A 23593-nucleotide genomic window follows, 5' to 3' on the forward strand; every position below is an offset into this window, starting at 1 on the left:
CCAGGCAACACAATACCCCATCTTACCAATTTCAAAAACGACAGAAAAATCTTGTTTACATTATTCTAAGTTAATTGGTCTTACGGATAATGACCGACCTAAGTCACATATGACGTCACGAGAGTAAAAGGTCACATGAATTCAGCGGAATATGCGTAATGGCCGAAGCTGAGATATCAGAAACTGTTGTGATGTGTTACAGGTGTCACGTAGCTTATCATATACATATAAATTTGATGTTAGCTTAAGTGCGAATTTTCTTCCATCTTTCTTATGCCAGGAGATAAGAGCGTATTTCACCAGCAGCAGCATTATCAGGTACATAGACAAAATGTATTTAATATAATCGTTAGCTGCATTTGCTTCTTAATATCACTGAAGTCACTGATGCTGCTCGAGACATTCGCATCACTTTTAAATCATCAGCTGTCTCGAAAACTGAAACTACAGTAATTTCCTTTGCTTTTGTTATTGATTTTCTGGTATAGCACGACGTACAAACTGCTGAAGGTCCCTCGGGGGGAACCACTGGGCCAAAGCAAGCTAGGGATCAATAATGGTGTGTCTGGACGCCATTATAATCATTAGCATATCCACTCTCTGTCTGACTTTCACTCAGTTATATCTGAAACATTTTTATGTTAATAAATAAATCATTATGGATGAACTTATTCGCGGACGTTAACTGAAAACAGTTCTTTTTTAACACATCTTTGATATTTAGCAAATCCACTACTCTCGTCCTTCGTTCTCGTGATTGGCGTGTACAAGTAGGAGCTCGGCAAAACATTTCACCCGTGTGCGAAATACGCATTATGTCGAAAAGCTCACGTGCAATCATGCAAGAACAGTATGAAAGAAAAAGTACGTCCTACCGTTTTGCATGAGAACACAAAATTCACACCGCTCTTCCACAAAGTACATACCAAAAGCTTCTGTATCTCTGTGTGTTCAAAGGTAAACATTACATTTGTGTCAAACATAAAAATCAGGTATGCATTGTTCAGTATTCCATTCCAGTACATATCAACGTCAGACAATGCTCATATCAAACATACACCCCAAGTTCATCTACATGAATCTATGAATAAAAAACTAGAGCAGTAAATCTTAAAAGGGGACTAATGACATCCCGGCATAAGGACAACTAACATGGTTGATGAATTGTCACTGGATCCCACATCGATGCTCATAGTGTCAACCACTGACCTGGTCTGTCCAGATTCGAGTAGATACATGTCTACGTCATATGTCTGTTATATATACACAACAACATAAACAACAACATTTATATGTGTAGTAAAACAACATGTACGAAGTACTCCTAAATATCATATATATGTTAGGAGCCTTTGTAAAGCCTATCACATTTTAACCTCCATTACACGTTCATCGCTTCGTTCTAACAGTATAATCGCCCCACTACGTACATTTTCTAACTGCATTATCTTCCTTCAAAGACACACCTCTTCGTTCTAAGCCCCGCCGTGATATTGCTGGAATATCGCCAAAAGCGGCGTAAAACCAAACTCACTCTTCATTCTAACAGTATAATCTCCTCACTACGTACATTTTCTAACTGCATTACCTTCCTTCACATACACCTCTTCATTCTAACTGTATAATCTCCTCACTACGTACATTTTCTAACTGTATTACCTTCCTTCACATACACCTCTTCATTCTAACTGTATAATCTCCTCACTACGTACATTTTCTAACTGCATTATCTTCCTTCACATACACCTCTTCATTCTAACTGTATAATCTCCTCACTACGTACATTTTCTAACTGCATTACCTTCCTTCACATACACTCTCTTCATTCTAACAGTATAATCTCCTCACTACGTACATTTTCTAACTGTATTGCTGTACTAATTCCTTCACATACACCTTCTTCTTTACATTCTAACTGTATAATCTCCTCACTACGTACATTTTCTAACTGCATTATCTTCTCCTTCACATACACTTCTTTCATTCTAACTGTATAATCTCCTCACTACGTACATTTTCTAACTGCATTACCTTCCTTCACATACACCTCTTCATTCTAACAGTATAATCTCCTCACTACGTTTGTTTTCTAACTGTATTACCTTCCTTCACATACACTTCTTCTTCATTCTAACTGTATAATCTCCTCACTACGTACATTTTCTAACTGCATTACCTTCCTTCACATACACTTCTTCATTCTAACTGTATAATCTCCTCACTACGTACATTTTCTAACTGTATTACCTTCCTTCACATACACTTCTTCATTCTAACAGTATAATCTCCTCACTACGTACATTTTCTAACTGCATTATCTTCCTTCACATACACCTCTTCATTCTAACTGTATAATCTCCTCACTACGTACATTTTCTAACTGCATTACCTTCCTTCACATACACTTCTTCATTCTAACTGTATAATCTCCTCACTACGTACATTTTCTAACTGCATTACCTTCCTTCACATACACTTCTTCATTCTAACTGTATAATCTCCTCACTACTACGTACATTTTCTAACTGTATTACCTTCCTTCACATACACTTCTTCATTATAACTGTATAATCTCCTCACTACGTACATTTTCTAACTGTATTACCTTCCTTCACATACACCTCTTCATTCTAACAGTATAATCTCCTCACTACGTACATTTTTCTAACTGTATTATCTTCCTTCACATACACTCTCTTCATTCTAACTGTATAATCTCCTCACTACGTACATTTTCTAACTGTATTACCTTACCTTCCTTCACATACACTCTTCATTCTAACTGTATAATCTCCTCACTACGTACATTTTCTAACTGTATTACCTTCCTTCACATACACTTCTTCATTCTAACTGTATAATCTCCTCACTACGTACATTTTCTAACTGCATTACCTTCTTCCTTCACATACACCTCTTCATTATAACAGTATAATCTCCTCACTACGTACATTTTCTAACTGTATTACCTTCCTTCACATACACCTCTTCATTCTAACAGTATAATCTCCTCACTACGTACATTTTCTAACTGTATTACCTTCCTTCACATACACTTCTTCATTCTAACTGTATAATCTCCTCACTACGTACATTTTCTAACTGTATTACCTTCCTTCACATACACTTCTTCATTCTAACTGTATAATCTCCTCCTCACTACATTACATTTTCTAACTGTATTACCTTCCTTCACATACAGTATAATCTCCTTTCGTACGTTTTCTAACTGCATTATTCACATACACTTCTTCTAATCCTAACGTATGTATAACTACGTACATTTTCTAACTGCATTACCTTCCTTCACATACACTTCTTCATTCTAACTGTATAATCTCCTCACTACGTACATTTTTCTAACTGTATTACTTCTTCCTTCACATACACTTCTTCATTCTAACTGTATAATCTCCTCACTACGTACATTTTCTAACTGTGCATTACCTTTCCTTCACATACACTTCTTCATTCTAACTGTATAATCTCCTCACTACGTACATTTTCTAACTGCATTACCTTCCTTCACATACACTTCTTCATTCTAACAGTATAATCTCCTCACTACGTACATTTTCTAACTGTATTACCTTCCTTCACATACACTTCTTCATTCTAACAGTATAATCTCCTCACTACGTACATTTTCTAACTGTATTACCTTCCTTCACATACACTTCTTCATTCTAACAGTATAATCTCCTCACTACGTACATTTTCTAACTGTATTACCTTCCTTCACATACACTTCTTTCATTCTAACAGTATAATCTCCTCACTACGTACATTTTCTAACTGTATTACCTTCCTTCACATACACTTCTTCATTCTAACTGTATAATCTCCTCACTACGTACATTTTCTAACTGCATTACCTTCCTTCACATACACTTCTTCATTCTAACAGTATAATCTCCTCACTACGTACATTTTCTAACTGTATTACCTTCCTTCACATACACTTCTTCATTCTAACAGTATAATCTCCTCACTACGTACATTTTCTAACTGTATTACCTTCCTTCACATACACTTCTTCATTCTAACAGTATAATCTCCTCACTACGTACATTTTCTAACTGTATTACCTTCCTTCACATACACTTCTTCATTCTAACAGTATAATCTCCTCACTACGTACATTTTCTAACTGTATTACCTTCCTTCACATACACTTCTTCATTCTAACAGTATAATCTCCTCACTACGTACATTTTCTAACCTGCATCTGTATTACCTTCCTTCACATACACTTCTTCATTTCTAACAGTATAATCTCCTCACTACGTACATTTTCTAACTGCATTACCTTCCTTCACTACACTTTTCATTCTAACTGTATAATCTCCTCACTACGTACATTTTCTAACTGTATTACCTTCCTTCACATACACTTCTTCATTATAACAGTATAATCTCCTCACTACGTACATTTTCTAACTGTATTACCTTCCTTCACATACACTTCTTCATTCTAACAGTATAATCTCCTACGTACATTTTCTACGTACCTTTTCTAACCGTATTACCTTCCTTCACATACACTTCTTCATTCTAACATTCTGTATAATCTCCTCACTACGTACATTTTCTAACTGTATTACCTTCCTTCACATACACTTCTTCATTCTAACAGTATAATCTCCTCACTACGTACATTTTCTAACTGCATTATCTTCCTTCACATACACTTCTTCATTCTAACAGTATAATCTCCTCACTACGTACATTTTCTAACTGCATTACCTTCCTTCACATACACTTCTTCATTCTAACTGTATAATCTCCTCACTACGTACATTTTCTAACTGCATTACCTTCCTTCACATACACTTCTTCATTCTAACAGTATAATCTCCTCACTACGTACATTTTCTAACCGTATTACCTTCCTTCACATACACTTCTTCATTCTAACTGTATAATCTCCTCACTACGTACATTTTCTAACTGTATTACCTTCCTTCACATACACTTCTTCATTCTAACTGTATAATCTCCTCACTACGTACATTTTCTAACTGCATTATCTTCCTTCACATACACTTCTTCATTCTAACTGTATAATCTCCTCACTACGTACATTTTCTAACTGCATTACCTTCCTTCACATACACTTCTTCATTCTAATAGTATAATCTCCTCACTACGTACATTTTCTAACCGTATTACCTTCCTTCACATACACTTCTTCATTATAACAGTATAATCTCCTCACTACGTACATTTTCTAACTGCATTACCTTCCTTCACATACACCTCTTCATTCTAACAGTATAATCTCCTCACTACGTACATTTTCTAACTGTATTACCTTCCTTCACATACACCTCTTCATTCTAACTGTATAATCTCCTCACTACGTACATTTTCTAACTGCATTACCTTCCTTCACATACACCTCTTCATTCTAATAGTATAATCTCCTTTTCATATTCATTACTCTCGTTCTTACAGTGTATATACCCTTGGGTTGTCATCTTCGTTTCGGGAGTATAGATCTCTGTTCATTATGTATACAATATATCCTTGTAGTTATCTTTTGAAGCAACACATGTTGGTTCAGTACGTTTGTTGATAATCTTTAATGTGCGGCGGCATCCATTAAGATGCGTATTAGCGTTGTCATTCCGCGCATTGATCTTGCGATGAGTGCATTACATAACCAAAACGTTTGCATTTGTGGAAGGGGATCGATCCGTGGTGGTGCATTCGATGTGCCCTCTCCCACAGGCTCGCTTGTCTGGCACTGCGCATGCCTCTGGTGCTACAATCTGTCTAACATTTTAATATTTAATGAGAACAAAGGGACGTGCCGATATTTCAGGGATCATAATATCCGCGGCGCATTTGTGAGAGATAATGAATCCTGACTGGTCGCTTCTGTCATGGAGTTTGGTCTGATGTTACTTTAGGTATCAGAAGTTGATGAATCTCCTGCTTGCATTCTAGCACGTTGAATGTTGAGTAGAGAACTGAAGGGATGGTGGATTTGTATGTTCTCTACAGGAGCGCATCCGCAGAGATTGTTAATTGAAGCCGTTCTCACAGAAGGACCATCGCACAGGTATTGATTTTCCTCACGTCAACTCTCATCTTAGCATTGGGACTAACATTTGTGCATAATTTGGCCGGAGGTACCAGGTTCTTGTGGCAAGATGGATACAATACCGGGCACGTTGTGGCTTCTCCATGTGGCCGCCATGTTGGTACTTACAACCGTCAGATGTGATGAAGAAGACGAGGTGAGTACTGTACGCGGAATACGACCATGTTGATGATTGCTCGATATGATTCTATTACTATTCTATAATGGCAAATGTGAAAAATCAAAACAAGGAAAAGCTTGGTCAGTTTCGTAATAAAAGACATGAAGTTACCAGACAGTTTATTTAAAACCCACTTCTTTCTTATGTTACTTTTAGCTTTATCTATAGTTTGTGTCTATTTTGTCTACATTTAACATCAGAGTATCATTAATATTACACAACATCACAACATGAATCATGAAGAACTCAATGCACGGGTGTTCTGAAAGCTAAAAAACAGCTCAAGATTAAATTTCATGGTGATTTAGTCTCTTCTCAAACTGTATTATTGTGTTCACCTTGAGATATACACAGTTATGTACACATAGTGTTGAACACTTGACCGCCAACTGGAAACGTACAAGGCAGAATATTGCTGTTATGGAGCAAGGGCTCATGTCTTGTGTAGACTCAGCATCTCATTATGTACCGTTGATAAGCGATAATACGCGAGAGCTAAAATCATTTTACGCCATTTTTGCAGTAATGTTATCTTTCTTAAATATATGCGAGTACTTGCCTAAATGTCAGCAGTCAGATCTGTGTAGTCAGTCTGATATGGATAACAGCTAAACTGACTATAGAAATGACAATTAACCGCTTCGCAACACATGACACATTTTGACGCATCGCATTATGTGCAATGAAACGGTTTTAAGCTGGATGCAAATGAACCTTTTTACACAAAGCACAGCTTGTTTTTCTGTCGTTAATTTCAGCCACGAAAAGGCAGCGATATCTGCGGGGGACCGAGGCATGTTTGTACTACGTTGATGAAGTATCCAGATGGTTATGTTGCAAACGAAGGACCCTATTGCACCTGCAGCGACGGCAACTGTGGATCGGCATGGAGTGACAACGACGACAGGGCACTCACCTGGCAGCATTACGAGAGAGGTAACACGACAACAATAGCACAACATTCTGCAGGGGCGTTTCACACGATTCCGAACAGATGATGCGTATATCGGCTTTGAGAGAAGGTAGTAATCAATGCAAAGCGCATTTAGAGTAAATGCATTCCTAACAACTAACTTGAACCTCTAATGAATCGTAACGAAAACTATGTGAATGCAAGTATAAGACAAAATATTATGGATGTCAACTTCTTCTATGTTGTACCCGTGAGGGATCCAGGTTAGAATATTGATCTTCAGTAACCCATGCTTGTCGTAGGAGGCGACTAACGGGATCGGGTGGTCAGGCTCGCTGACTTGGGTGACACATGTCATCGGTTCCCAATTGCGTAGGTCGATGCTCATGCTGTTGATCACTGGACCAGACTCGATTATTTATAGTCCGCCGTCATATAGCTGGAATACTGCTGAGTGCGGCGTACAACTAAACTCACTCACTCTTCTATATTGTATACACAACGTTTCTGGGCGTTTCCTTTGCCCCTTTTTCAGGTGTATGATGAAGGGGCAAGGAAAAGCCCAGAAACGTTGTGTATGTAATAAAGAAGAAGTTGACATCCATAATATTTTGTCTTATACTTGAATACCAACTTCTATATGCCTCTCAAGAACCTAATGTTCTAATTGTTTCCTTACACTGCCATATACCACTGGGATAAATCTTGACTAGTCTTTACTGCTTTTTGGCTCTGCAATCAAATCTTAACGCATATTTAGTGCGACACAATACTTATATACTCCGGCTCCATAGATGAACGGTCTTAGTTTAGGCTCTGAAGCGGGACGCAAGATTGCACCTGGACAACTTTCAATGAGAAATTGTTTTAAACATTAGTGTTTTTTCCAGGAAGTAATGTTTCCAATTATGAGAATCCCCTGATACAAAATGCAAAGTAACTTGGGACTGAGCATTTTTGTACTCAACTTTGAATTCCTGCTGCACAAGATCCTAGCACCGGAAAGAAACTTTTTAACGGTACGCTTTGAGACAGCATGGTATTCATTCAATATTTCGTCGTGCTGACAAAACTTGCACTTTCCTTCTAGTGCATGGGGAACAATTCCATCGTACAAACTGAATAAGAAAGGGATGACTGCACCTTCTAAAATGTTAGATATGTATCTAGTTGCTAGTAAAACATGAATGTATCTTTCCGATTTCTTATGCCATATTTATGGTACCGTTTGAAGATCAATGGCAGACATCTATGATTAATTTTAGATTAAATTTTGTGTGCAGTTTTCATTATCGCAGTGTATACCCTTTCAATGCAAGAGAATATCTAGCTTATAGACAGGTTGCCTTTCGCGAGAAGGGAAATAGCTGTCAAAATACGTATGAAAGGACCACTGAAACAGTGACCACACCAAGTGTTCGCATAAAGGGTAAGCACATCCTGCATACATATACCTTTTACAATTGGTATTTTTTCACCTCCTTTTTAAAAAATGTAAAACATAAAAAGTAGTTTGGAATTTAAGCAAGGGAAATATTTTCATTAAACAAAGTTGGTTTGAACAACGTTATCAAGTATACTCAGAATGATGACTATGGACACTATGACGGTTCTGAAACAACTGATCCAGTTAATAACTACTCTTTACAAATTAATATTTATTCCATATATGGCTTAAATCACATGCATCCAAATATGTTTTGATCGACACACATAATGGTGAATGATATAAATGATCACGATGTTTCTGAGATAAAGTTCTGTACACAATAACGGAAACCTTACATCAACCCATGACTGTTTCGTCATAGTACAATATGGTGTGTGTACCCTTATCTGATTTTAGACATAATTTTAGGAATAATTTATGAAAATTTCCAATTATAGAGAAATCTTAGCAACTTATTGGACACCTCCGGACAACCGTATGTCTATTTATCCTTGTGGAATTACAGGCATTCTCACCTCACATGGTGATCAAGTGGTTCCATGTGGATGATTAGTCTATTTATCCTTGTGGAATTACAGGCATTCTCACCTCACAAGTGGTGATCAAGTGGTTCCATGTGGATGATTAGTCTATTTATCCTTGTGGAATTACAGGCATTCTCACCTCACAAGTGGTGATCAAGTGGTTCCATGTGGATGATTAGTCTATTTATCCTTGTGGAATTACAGGCATTCTCACCTCACAAGTGGTGATCAAGTGGTTCCATGTGGATGATTAGTCTGGTTTGAACATGCTTTTTTCGAAAGAAAGGAACTGGGCACAAGTTGTCCAACTTAGGAAAGCCGTTTCCCTATTTATACTGAGGTGGTTTCACGTGGATCTGCAGGCATTCTCAGCTCACCTTTGGTGAGTGAGTGAGTGAGTTACACAAACACATTATTAGATAATTCCTTTTAGTGCATTTTGGGGCTAAAGCACATTAGGGGATGTATTCGGACAGACTTGGAACGTAACTAAGCCTATTTGCGGCCAACACATCAGCCGAATTAAGAAAAGGAAGAAAATCCCTTGCTCTTTTCTGACTTACGACCCCTTGCTGAGTGTCAATTTGGAGAATTGTGAAGATGTGTATCAAATACATTTTGATTGTTTAGGCCACTGGAGGGTCCAGTACCGATTTTGTCAATCTGTGATGGCTGAAGATAAAGTGCGTGAGTGTGGAAGTGGCGAACTGTCTACCGTAGTGAAGACCGAGGTGACGACCTGGAAGCCCTACATGGACACCATGAGGTGCCGCTGTAGACATGACCTATATCATATGATAGGATGGACAAGAGACGGCAACGTCTGGAAATACTCCTACAAGTGTGAAAAGGTCAGTAGAGAATGCAAACATCTTAAACTGACTCAAAGAATTCGAACGATTGCATATTTGTGTTTCATAAGTAAAAGTGAATGATTTATAATGTACTATACAAAGTCGATGGTCTCCCGAAACACTGCTGTATTCGCCTGCAGTCGGATGGCCCATGCTTGATGACTCACTGAGGTGGTCAGCCAATGAAGCGGCCGTACAATCAACGACCAGGCCATGTTTGTTGTTCATCCATCCACTTTTGGAAGCCGAGGTGTTTAATTGTAGACAAACAATTCTTGAAAAAGTCTTGAAAATGCCTTTCTCCTAATTTGACTATTACAGAATCTCACACGTTACTGCTGAGCCTATGTTTGCATATAGAAGGTATTTTACAGTATATTGCTCAGTATGTGGGACCTTGCGGAACATCGCCTTACACTCATTCTCAATGTTAGTGCACAATTGCAAATATGTATTTCGACAAAAATGGAAATTTGCAGTAAGCAGTTGTAATGTCACCTGTGTGTAAACTACGTTTAAGAATTTGTAACATCCAATTCAAACCTAAGTTCTTGTTATCATGGGCAATTGATTGTAATTTATGATATTTTTTATATAATTGATAACTGTTTAAACAATTAAATGAGTAAACTTTTCAAATTGTATTCATTTATAAGCAAGAATATATACTCACAGACTCTTAGAAATAAAAAAAAACACTGTCCTAAACATCGTCCGTAGTGTATTATCTAATAAGGTGAGGTGAGGTGAAATTGGGTTTTACGTCGTGCTTGAAAATATTTCGCTCATATGACGACGTGCATGCGTGTGTATGTGTATGTGCGGCTGCTTGTACTAGCCCAGACTTAAGCTGGTTTTATAGTGCTAGCCCACTGAGATACCATGCCGCAGTGAAACATGAATACCCCACTCAGACACATTATACTGACACCGAGTCGAACGGTCCTTGTTGTACCCATTAATGCCGAGCGCCAGGCAAGGACCAACAAGTACCATATTTTAACGTGTGTTGGTATGACGCGGTCGGGGATCGAACCCGCGACCTTCCGCTCTCCGGGCGGACGCTCTAACCACTACACCACGGAGGCGGTCTTATCTAATAAGCATGGAAGCAGGCCTGATTGTATATTACATTATGAAACTACACCTAAGTAACTTCCAACCGATAGCACTCATTGTCGGTAACGGCAAATTGCAAATGTAACGTGTACACAGCTTTAAAGATTTCCTCAAATTTCCAGGTTCATATTACGTTATACCATCATTCATCACATGAGCATCGTATCGTACTATCGTATTGTCAAGTGCGCTACCTCACTTATGTATGTTGCAACCTATATATTTGACAATTTATTCCCCTGGATTTAGTGTATATAGCTTTAGATGTGTGGACAATAAATATATAACTTAATACACGTAACGTAAAACACAATGACGGTTTTCGCTGGTAGCCAACTGATATATTTAGCATGACTTTGCAGATTTCTCCATTTGCTGGCATCATTAGCACCTAACCAACTCATGTATGATATGACGCGTGTATATTTATAACGTAAAATACATCCTTAACCATACGGTTATATGTTAATAGAAAGTTGCTAAACTCAAGCATGAAAAGACACCGTATGGTATAAAACGTTTTTTATTTTTCTTGTATTCCACAATTAAATAAACTAACTATGCGATAATACAGATGATCACTGCAAGTTAAAATTGAATTTCAGCTAAATTTTAGTCCATAACGTGAAAACAGCGACATGGAACATTTCATTTTTTTGTGAAATTTAAGAAAACGCTTAACAGTATGACTTCGTGAAAAACATGTCCAAATAGATGTTGTGCTGTCATTAGACACTTGTTTCCGCTTCCACAACCCAGCAAGTCATCTCACTAACGTAGTCGATATACCATCTCCTGTTGGCGACATTCCTATTTTGACAAGTTCTTTCTTAGCTGGGGCATTTCTCACAAACATGGACTGTAAAGTGTGATACTAAATTTAATTAACTTCGATTTTAAGATAAATCAATCATATATTGTGACGTTTTAATCAAGCATTTACCGGAAAATGTATTGTATATGGAGACAGAATGAATGTTTAGCGGTTGTGCACTTATATTGAGAATGAGTGCTTACTGTCTTTAGTCTTGTAGTAGTCTGGCTACCTGTCTGACTAGGATAAACAGTACATGGATGAGTCTATGGATAATGCTCAATCTGCGGGACAGGTGTAACCGGGGTGTTCAATCATGATACACAGGTCGGGTTTCAGTTTGTGTGTACTGGGGCGTGGACTGATTGCACCAGTTGATTATATCAACTGCATCTAAATACTAATAAATATACAAATATAAATACTATTGAAAGACTGGGTAACATTCCATGTATGAACCATACCTATGAACACTTCAAAACATACATAGTTATAGACAAACACATAAATGATAAAAAAGTGTATGCTCGCTCACTCATTCTCAAGGACAGAAATAGGACAGTGAAAAGCTGATGTTTAGGTGAATTAAACCGTGTATAGACTTACTGTTTTAGTTGAATTACATTTTGGGTTATACCTATATTGATTATATAGATAATATGAAAACATGATTTTACTATAACTGATTAGGCACCATATACAAGTACATAATTGTGAAATACACAAAATACTGTAGGAATGTCTGGTCCGTCTTAGTCTACAGTGGCTTGTGTGCTGTGCTGGTGAAGTGCTCAACATTAGTATTTTAAACAAGGCCAATCAGGCGTAAGCTGTCTTTAAGAAAGGATTGACCAAAGCTATCTAATCTGACCCCACAGCTACCCAAAGGCAGTTAAGTAATATTAAAGCTGTATTAAAGACAAGTCAACCAGGAGCTAAATAGAAAGCACGTTTATTTTATTCTGTACTTCACAGTGAAAATTAGTACATTATTTATACATTGAATAACATTGAATATATACAAATATGTTAAATACAGATATATACATAAACAACATTGCCACACACTTCCCTCCACTGCGAAATGATGTCGTCATCATTTAATCCTACCAGTCACAATATCCAAGATTGCGTCAGATACTCGATGTGACTGATCGGAAAAACATGCTGATTCGAAGAGAGTGTTGAGATAATTGGCTCTTGTTAGCCAGTCTGGCTGTGCTATGGCTGATAGTCTCCACCTGTCATCCACCGTGGTTGTGTCCGATGTCGACTAGACCGTCGGGGTTGAGGGACAGGTGGTGTAGATGATCTCACATTAGAATGAGAGTTAGGATCTTCACGATAGAATAGGACAGTATATTGCGAAGCCTATAGAACCTTATAATGAGTACAACACTGTATGGATAGTCTCCCTGCTCAAACCGAAACATGAGTCTCATAAATCTATTCAGACAATGACCTACTTTTCAGCCGATCCGAATTTTCTTGTGTGGAAGTGAAAATAAACATCACACACAACTATGGTTACACTGAATTCCAATTCCTTTTTACATAAGAAAATGGCATTTACAAATGAATTTCAATTGTAAACTTTAATAACATCGTATTTCTATATTTGATGGTGAGGTGTAGGCAGCATGACCTTAACTAAGACGTCACAGACTGCCCCTGTTTGATGAGGTCGTAAAATGATTCACAATGCATCTGGCTCACTGGTTACACCTGTTATGTGTATTTTGCGCTCATTCAGTGTAGTTCTGTAACGCACAATATCATATCAAGTCCGTACCAGACCGCCAAACTTTTCTAGCGGGAGAGCCTCGTTTTGAGATTTCCACGATTACCAGGTTTCCGTTTGTCAGAGCTCGCTGTACGACAAAGCACGCTGCACGACGTGTTTGCAAGGATAAGAAGGAACGCAGTGTTGCAATATACAAGTGCTTAGACCTATCAAATAATACAGATTAATAATTATGCACCCAGTTAAATGAATTGGTCTCAAAAGTCTGAACTGGTTATTGTACTAAGTTGCGCAATAGGACGGGACCCAGTCAACAGGAAACGAGACTGTTGTGTAATCAATGTTTTGACTTGTGAGACCTTGTTAAATTTTCACACCATGTTGGACCTTGTAGGACACCTCAGTATATTTCTGAGTCTACGTGACCTTGTAGAATGTTTTAGTTTATTACTGAATCTAGGGTACTTTTAGAATGACAGTATATTGCTGATACCGTCGAGCCTATAATACAGTATAGAATATCACAGTATATTACTGTGTTTGTCGGACCTTTCAGAATGACACAGTATATTGCTGAATCGGACATGCTAATGAGGTCACCGTGAGAGAACGGTCAAAATGAAATTCACACACTCAACAACGTGTGTGTCCACCATGAGCATTGATGCATGTTTGACACCTGCGCCTCATAGAGCCAGCCAATCAAACGTCGCAAGAAGTATTGTGGAATGGCATTCTATATCTGGGAAAGCACCTGGCGGAGCTCCTGAAGCGTGACTGGGGGGATTTGGCCAACGTCTCAACCTCCTCATTTCATCACAGACGCGTGCGATAGGGATCTGATCTGGGGATTTAGCGGGCCAGGGAAGGACGTTAACATTGTGCTGCGCCAAGAACTGCTGAACCCACCCTGGCGACATGAGGTCTGGCGTTGTCCTGCTGGAAGATCATTCCTGGAACATTCTGCTGGAGAAACGGTATGACGACTGGATTAACAATTTCGTCTCTGTACCTGAGACCCGTTAAATGTCCATTGATGACAAGCAAAGGTGTACGCCCAGCACTCGTTATCCCACCCCAAACCAAAACGGTCGGCCTCAAGAACACAGTTCCTAACTTAACGCACACCACTTCGCCGGTAAACTTGAGCTCGGATTCGGCCATCAGCGCGGTGCAAGAGGAATCTGGTGTCGTCAGTGAAGAGAACATGTCTCCACGCACGTGCTCTCCACCGCAGATGTTGCTTGCACCACTGCTGTCGTAGACGTCGGTGACGTAATGTCAAAATTTATCGTCTGGCAGGACGTTTATCACGTATCCTGTGTGCAGCCGGCGAATGGTCCTTGGCGATATCCTGTTGACACCAGGAACTGTTCGGGCTGTCAGTGTGGCTGGTTGGAATCTTTGGCGTAGATGGGTGGTTTCGAATCCAACGATCGTTACGTGGCGTGGTTACAGGTGGACGGCCACTCTGGGGACGGCGTTTTGTTGATAACGTCTCCACAAGCGGCATATGTTGTTCCTGTGCACGTTAAACTACTGTGCAACGTTGCGCTGGGATGTTCCGGTTTCAAGCATTCCGATGGATCCCCATCTTTCATTTTCAGTTAGCCGTGGTATAGAGAAATGCAAGCAGATTCTTCCAAATTTGTTTTTTTCGGACCCGTCGACGTCTAAACAATGATTTGGGTGACAATGATTCGAGGTTTAGAGCAACACTTTTTAAAGGGCACGTTTTATGCCTTTTTTCCACGGACTTGAAAGCACGAAAAACCAAAACTACCGACAGGCCTGTTTGGGTTATGGATAAAGTTGATGTAAAGAATATTAAAATGCGTTTTTATTTTTTTCTCATTAAATAAACAAAAGTGTTGATCACATTAACCTTTGCCTTTGAGTATACGTTGTTATGTGATAATAAAAATGGGTGTGGTCCATTTAACCATACAGTAGTCAAAAAAGAGTTGTGAAATCACACCAGCATTGAAAAATCAACTGGCACGAGGTTCTCAAAGTCTTGATATAGTATGGATAATAGAGTAAGCAGAGATGTGAAATGTTTTGTGCCAATAACGGGCATCCCCCACCCCCCCCCACACACCCCACACCTCACTCACTCAATCTCTCTCTCTATATCCCTCTCTCTCTGTCTAACTTTCTCTCTCTCTACATGTACTGATATCTGATGTTAAAACAAAGCGCCACTGTGGATCGGGACTTGCATTCATGTATTCCTTGGCAGCACTTTCATCGCATAAAAAAATGTTTTATATGTGTATATTAAATGTAACAAGGTTATATTTAAAGGTTTCGTTCAATGGTGAAACTAAAATCGATTTAGTTGTGTATGACTATAGAGTAGTTGTATCCTTCACCATAGAAGATAAAACATAATTTCAAATCTATACATTTCAGACCGGTATCCTTCACCACAGAAGATAAAACATAATTTCAAATCTATACATTTCAGACCGGTATCCTTCACCACAGAAGATAAAACATAATTTCATATCTATACATTTCAGACCAGTATCCTTCACCACAGCAGATAAAACATAATTTCATATTTATACATTTCAGACCGGTATCTTTCACCACAGAAGATAAAACATAATTTCATATCTATACATTTCAGACCGGTATCCTTCACCACAGAAGATAAAACATAATTTCAAATCTATACATTTCAGACCGGTATCCTTCACCACAGAAGATAAAACATAATTTCATATCTATACATTTCAGACCGGTATCCTTCACCACAGAAGAAAAAAACATAATTTCACATCTATACATTTCAGACCGGTATCCTTCACCACAGAAGATAAAACATAATTTCATATCTATACATTTCAGACCGGTATCCTTCACCACAGAAGATAAAACATAATTTCAAATCTATACATTTCAGACCGGTATCCTTCACCACAGAAGATAAAACATAATTTCATATCTATACATTTCAGACCGGTATCCTTCACCACAGAAGATAAAACATAATTTCAAATCTATACATTTAAGACCGGTATCCTTCACCACAGAAGATAAAACATAATTTCATATCTATACATTTCAGACCGGTATCCTTCACCATAGAAGATAAAACATAATTTCAAATCTATACATTTCAGACCGGTATCCTTCACCACAGAAGATAAAACATAATTTCATATCTATACATTTCAGACCGGTATCCTTCACCACAGAAGATAAAACATAATTTCAAATCTATACATTTCAGAACGGATGCAAGGAAAACGATGGTGTGTGCGCAACGATATTTATGGATCTAAGCAAAAAGACGGACATAGTGAAAGAGGTGAAATTTAAATGCGCATGTCCACGGGGATACCTATGTCCTGCCAAGATCAGGGATGAAAGTAAGGAGACAGAGGCACAAAAGGAGGTGAAATGCCAGCCGATAAAACAGTCTCACAACAAGATCTAAGCAGTTGCTCTCTGTCCCCGACCACCATGTCACAGTTGGTTTACTTCGGCGTCATCACCACCAGCACCTTGACATTAGTATGGGGGATGATGGATGCGACAGCACAGTATAGTATCACCACCAGCACCTTGACATTAGTATGGGGGATGGTGGATGCTACAGCACAGTATAGTATCAACTTTCATCGGAATAGGCGTATTTGAAGTCATTTTTATGATGCATGTACATGTTATTTATGAACTGTTGTTCAGGAAATACACACCGCACTATGTTATACGGGGTTATTGGCAGGATAAAGCCAAGGGAAAGAAAGAAATGCAGATATGAGATGTCAAAGAGGGACCACACTCAGTGTTAACAAACTATCGACGATCGAGTCAGAAGTAATTGTCGGGAACATAGGATGGCACGGCACACACACACGCATACACGCACGCACTCACACACGCATACACGCTCGCACTCACGCAGACGCACTCCCGGTAGAAATATAGATTTTGCAGGTTGCAGACAATGAACCATGCACCCCCTCATTACATGTTGCATATAGTGCGGCGTGCTGTGTGCACCTGGCTATCTCCACCTGGACACTCACACAGACGCGCCATTCCCTTTTGCCTTGAGCAAATTGGGAGACGGGCTTCCCTGGAGAATAGACTGCCAAGAATTCAGGTCATTGCCGGGTCAGTGGGATGGATTTGAGGATATTAAACGAAACATTATGCGTATGTGGGGCAAGTATGTGCTCCTGTGTCGACAGTTAACCTCACCAATGTGAAACGGTTATGCCCATCTCCCACCCAATATCCAAAACATAGTCATAATCCGGAGTATATCCTGGACGTCGCCCTGCTGACAAAACCTAGTCCCAGTGGGTAAGCTTTGATGCTCAACTGTAATCAGTTAAACTCATGTTGTTCTAACTGGGGGAAGTCTCATGTGGTGTTACCAGGAGCGTAAGTTAATATAAGCTCATGCGGTCATGTTTCATAGTAATTAATGTTTCATATATCCGTTTTTATTGTTTAGATTGAAAGTTATGATAGTCTAGCTGACGAAAGAAGAGAGCACGGCTGAACATATCTAGTGTTTGTATTCTTTAGTAAAACAACGTAAGCAATCAAAACGTTCTATCTTTGTTTGTCGTATTGGGGCAATGAAAGCCTTTGATCGAATTTATCGCGTCTGTATCTAGTAACAGAAAAACTGGGCGTAATTTGTTCTTTCTTATTACGTGTTAAACTGATGTATGAAAACAGTCGGTCAATAATTTCTGGCCTTTGAATGAAGTCTATATTCATGGCGGTGTAAAGCATGGTTGTCGTCGACGTTATTGTATGTTTTGATTATTGTCATGCTCGTGTTGATGTTTGTTTGTTCATGGTTTTAGTTTCCCGTTTTCATCTGTACATGTTTTAGTCTTCTTGAAGACTAAAGTGTCTTCATAGGTCACACTGCCCTCGCATTGTACATAGCAACTTATACATTATGTAATATGCTGTACAACACGTGACATCAATAAATAAACATCATCTTCATTTCTTCTTCTGTAATAAAACTTCTTATTTGGTGACACTTTATAGTTACTGTTTGTATTACGTTATTCATGTTAAACCTACACAGGGTGTTTGTATAACGTTATTCCTGTTAAACCTACACAGGGTGTTTGTATAACGTTATTCCTGTTAAACCTACACAGGGTGTTTCCATTACGTTATTCATGTTAAACCTACACAGGGTGTTTGCATTACGTTATTCTTGTTAAACCTACACAGGGTGTTTGCAATACGTTATTCCTGTTAAACCTACACAGGGTGTTTGCATTACGTTATTCATGTTAAACCTACACAGGGTGTTTGCATTACGTTATTCCTGTTAAACCTACACAGGGTGTTTGCATTACGTTATTCCTGTAAAACCAGGGTGTTTGCATTACGTTATTCCTGTTAAACCTACACGGGTGTTTGTATTACGTTATTCATGTTAAACCTACACAGGGTGTTTGCAATACGTTATTCATGTTAAACCTACACAGGGTGTTTGCAAAACGTTATTCATGTTAAACCTACACAGGGTGTTTGCAATACGTTATTCATGTTAAACCTACACAGGGTGTTTACATTACGTTATTCCTGTTAAACCTACACAGGGTGTTTGCAATACGTTATTCCTGTTAAACCTACACAGGGTGTTTGCATTACGTTATTCATGTTAAACCTACACAGGGTGTTTGCGATACGTTATTCATGTTAAACCTACACAGGGTGTTTGCATTACGTTATTCCTGTTAAACCTACACAGGGTGTTTGCATTACGTTATTCCTGTTAAACCTACACAGGGTGTTTGCATTACGTTATTCCTGTTAAACCTACACAGGGTGTTTGCATTACGTTATTCCTGTTAAACCTACACAGGGTGTTTGCATTACGTTATTCCTGTTAAACCTACACAGGGTGCTTGCATTACGTTATTCCTGTTAAACCTACACAAGGTGTTTGCATTACGTTATTCTGTTAAACCTACACAGTTTGCATTACGTTATTCCTGTTAAACCTACACAGGGTGTTATTACCTATTCATGTTAAACCTACACAGGTTCAGGTTCTGAATCTCTGGTCTCCCTGGGGCTTGCAGTGCATTACTGGGGCGTTATTCCTGTTAATTCAGAGACTGGGGCTTGTTTGTTACTATCAAACCTATATACATTCAGAGACTGGGGCTTGTTTGTTACTATCAAACCTATATACATTCAGAGACTGGGGCTTGTTTGTTACTATCAAACCTATATACATTCAGAGACTGGGGCTTGTTTGTTACTATCAAACCTCTATACATTCAGAGACTGGGGCTTGTTTGTTTACTATCAAACCTATATACATTCACTGGGGCTTGGTTTGTTACTATCAAACCTATATACATTCAGAGACTGGGGCTTGTTTGTTACTATCAAACCTATATACATTCAGAGACTGGGGCTTGTTTGTTACTATCAAACCTATATACATTCAGAGACTGGGGCTTGTTTGTTACTATCAAACCTATATACATTCAGAGACTGGGGCTTGTTTGTTACTATCAAACCTATATACATTCAGAGACTGGGGCTTGTTTGTTACTATCAAACCTCTATACATTCAGAGACTGGGGCTTGTTTGTTACTATCAAACCTATATACATTCACTGGGGCTTGTTTGTTACTATCAAACCTATATACATTCAGAGACTGGGGCTTGTTTGTTACTATCAAACCTATATACATTCAGAGACTGGGGCTTGTTTGTTACTATCAAACCTATATACATTCAGAGACTGGGGCTTGTTTGTTACTATCAAACCTATATACATTCAGAGACTGGGGCTTGTTTGTTACTATCAAACCTATATACATTCAGAGACTGGGGCTTGTTTGTTACTATCAAACCTATATACATTCAGAGACTGGGGCTTGTTTGTTACTATCAAACCTATATACATTCAGAGACTGGGGCTTGTTTGTTACTATCAAACCTATATACATTCAGAGACTGGGGCTTGTTTGTTACTATCAAACCTATATACATTCAGAGACTGGGGCTTGTTTGTTACTATCAAACCTATATACATTCAGAGACTGGGGCTTGTTTGTTACTATCAAACCTATATACATTCAGAGACTGGGGCTTGTTTGTTACTATCAAACCTATATACATTCAGAGACTGGGGCTTGTTTGTTACTATCAAACCTCTATACATTCAGAGACTGGGGCTTGTTTGTTACTATCAAACCTATATACATTCAGAGACTGGGGCTTGTTTGTTACTATCAAACCTATATACATTCAGAGACTGGGGCTTGTTTGTTACTATCAAACCTATATACATTCAGAGACTGGGGCTTGTTTGTTACTATCAAACCTATATACATTCAGAGACTGGGGCTTGTTTGTTACTATCAAACCTATATACATTCAGAGACTGGGGCTTGTTTGTTACTATCAAACCTATATACATTCAGAGACTGGGGCTTGTTTGTTACTATCAAACCTATATACATTCAGAGACTGGGGCTTGTTTGTTACTATCAAACCTATATACATTCAGAGACTGGGGCTTGTTTGTTACTATCAAACCTATATACATTCAGAGACTGGGGCTTGTTTGTTACTATCAAACCTATATACATTCAGAGACTGGGGCTTGTTTGTTACTATCAAACCTATATACATTCAGAGACTGGGGCTTGTTTGTTACTATCAAACCTATATACATTCAGAGACTGGGGCTTGTTTGTTACTATCAAACCTATATACATTCAGAGACTGGGGCTTGTTTGTTACTATCAAACCTATATACATTCAGAGACTGGGGCTTGTTTGTTACTATCAAACCTATATACATTCAGAGACTGGGGCTTGTTTGTTACTATCAAACCTATATACATTCAGAGACTGGGGCTTGTTTGTTACTATCAAACCTATATACATTCAGAGACTGGGGCTTGTTTGTTACTATCAAACCTATATACATTCAGAGACTGGGGCTTGTTTGTTACTATCAAACCTATATACATTCAGAGACTGGGGCTTGTTTGTTACTATCAAACCTATATACATTCAGAGACTGGGGCTTGTTTGTTACTATCAAACCTATATACATTCAGAGACTGGGGCTTGTTTGTTACTATCAAACCTATATACATTCAGAGACTGGGGCTTGTTTGTTACTATCAAACCTATATACATTCAGAGACTGGGGGCTTGTTTGTTACTATCCTATATACATTCAGAGACTGGGGCTTGTTTGTTACTATCAAACCTATATACATTCAGAGACTGGGGCTTGTTTGTTACTATCAAACCTATATACATTCAGAGACTGGGGCTTGTTTGTTACTATCAAACCTATATACATTCAGAGACTGGGGCTTGTTTGTTACTATCAAACCTATATACATTCAGAGACTGGGGCTTGTTTGTTACTATCAAACCTATATACATTCAGAGACTGGGGCTTGTTTGTTACTATCAAACCTATATACATTCAGAGACTGGGGCTTGTTTGTTACTATCAAACCTATATACATTCAGAGACTGGGGCTTGTTTGTTACTATCAAACCTATATATACCTATATACATTCAGAGACTGGGGCTTGTTTGTTACTATCAAACCTATATACATTCAGAGACTGGGGCTTGTTTGTTACTATCAAACCTATATACATTCAGAGACTGGGGCTTGTTTGTTACTATCAAACCTATATACATTCAGAGACTGGGGCTTGTTTGTTACTATCAAACCTATATACATTCAGAGACTGGGGCTTGTTTGTTACTATCAAACCTATATACATTCAGAGACTGGGGCTTGTTTGTTACTATCAAACCTATATACATTCAGAGACTGGGGCTTGTTTATTTACTATCAAACCTATATACATTCAGAGACTGGGGCTTGTTTGTTACTATCAAACCTATATACATTCAGAGACTGGGGCTTGTTTGTTACTATCAAACCTATATACATTCAGAGACTGGGGCTTGTTTGTTACTATCAAACCTATATACATTCAGAGACTGGGGCTTGTTTGTTACTATCAAACCTATATACATTCAGAGACTGGGGCTTGTTTGTTACTATCAAACCTATATACATTCAGAGACTGGGGCTTGTTTGTTACTATCAAACCTATATACATACATTCAGAGAGAGACTGGGGCTTGTTTGTTACTATCAAACCTATATACATTCAGAGACTGGGGCTTGTTTGTTACTATCAAACCTCTATACATTCAGAGACTGGGGCTTGTTTGTTACTATCAAACCTATATACATTCAGAGACTGGGGCTTGTTTGTTTGTTACTATCAAACCTATATACATTCAGAGACTGGGGCTTGTTTGTTACTATCAAACCTATATACATTCAGAGACTGGGGCTTGTTTGTTACTATCAAACCTATATACATTCAGAGACTGGGGCTTGTTTGTTACTATCAAACCTATATACATTCAGAGACTGGGGCTTGTTTGTTACTATCAAACCTATATACATTCAGAGACTGGGGCTTGTTTGTTACTATCAAACCTATATACATTCAGAGACTGGGGCTTGTTTGTTACTATCAAACCTATATACATTCAGAGACTGGGGCTTGTTTGTTACTATCAAACCTATATACATTCAGAGACTGGGGCTTGTTTGTTACTATCAAACCTATATACATTCAGAGACTGGGGCTTGTTTGTTACTATCAAACCTATATACATTCAGAGACTGGGGCTTGTTTGTTACTATCAAACCTATATACATTCAGAGACTGGGGCTTGTTTTTACTTACTATCAAACCTATATACATTCAGAGACTGGGGCTTGTTTGTTACTATCAAACCTATATACATTCAGAGACTGGGGCTTGTTTGTTACTATCAAACCTATATACATTCAGAGACTGGGGCTTGTTTGTTACTATCAAACCTA

The 23593-nt window shown here is 38.4% G+C and overlaps 1 protein-coding gene across 1 annotated transcript; it reads left to right on the plus strand.

Annotated features, from left to right (window-relative positions):
- Nucleotides 1-5744: 5744 nt before the first annotated feature.
- On the plus strand, nucleotides 5745-17246 carry LOC124291273. The gene is made up of 4 exons (XM_046728247.1): nucleotides 5745-6245; nucleotides 7028-7205; nucleotides 9787-10007; nucleotides 16929-17246. The coding sequence occupies exons 1-4, from the start codon at nucleotides 6159-6161 to the stop codon at nucleotides 17133-17135; spliced, it is 693 nt and encodes a 230-aa protein (XP_046584203.1). The 5' UTR covers nucleotides 5745-6158; the 3' UTR covers nucleotides 17136-17246.
- Nucleotides 17247-23593: the final 6347 nt, after the last annotated feature.

Source organism: Haliotis rubra, unplaced genomic scaffold (genome assembly GCF_003918875.1).
Source record: "Haliotis rubra isolate DU_JTF1 unplaced genomic scaffold, ASM391887v1 Scf489, whole genome shotgun sequence".
Classification (NCBI taxonomy): Eukaryota; Metazoa; Mollusca; class Gastropoda; order Lepetellida; family Haliotidae; genus Haliotis; species Haliotis rubra.

Coding starts and splice junctions, on each gene's coding strand:
- LOC124291273 (XM_046728247.1), top strand. CDS start 6,159: ATGGATACAATACCGGGCACGTTGTGGCTTCTCCATGTGGCCGCCATG. Junction 7,206..9,786: donor CTGGCAGCATTACGAGAGAG/GTAACACGACAA, acceptor TTGATTGTTTAG/GCCACTGGAGGGTCCAGTAC. Junction 10,008..16,928: donor ACTCCTACAAGTGTGAAAAG/GTCAGTAGAGAA, acceptor TATACATTTCAG/AACGGATGCAAGGAAAACGA.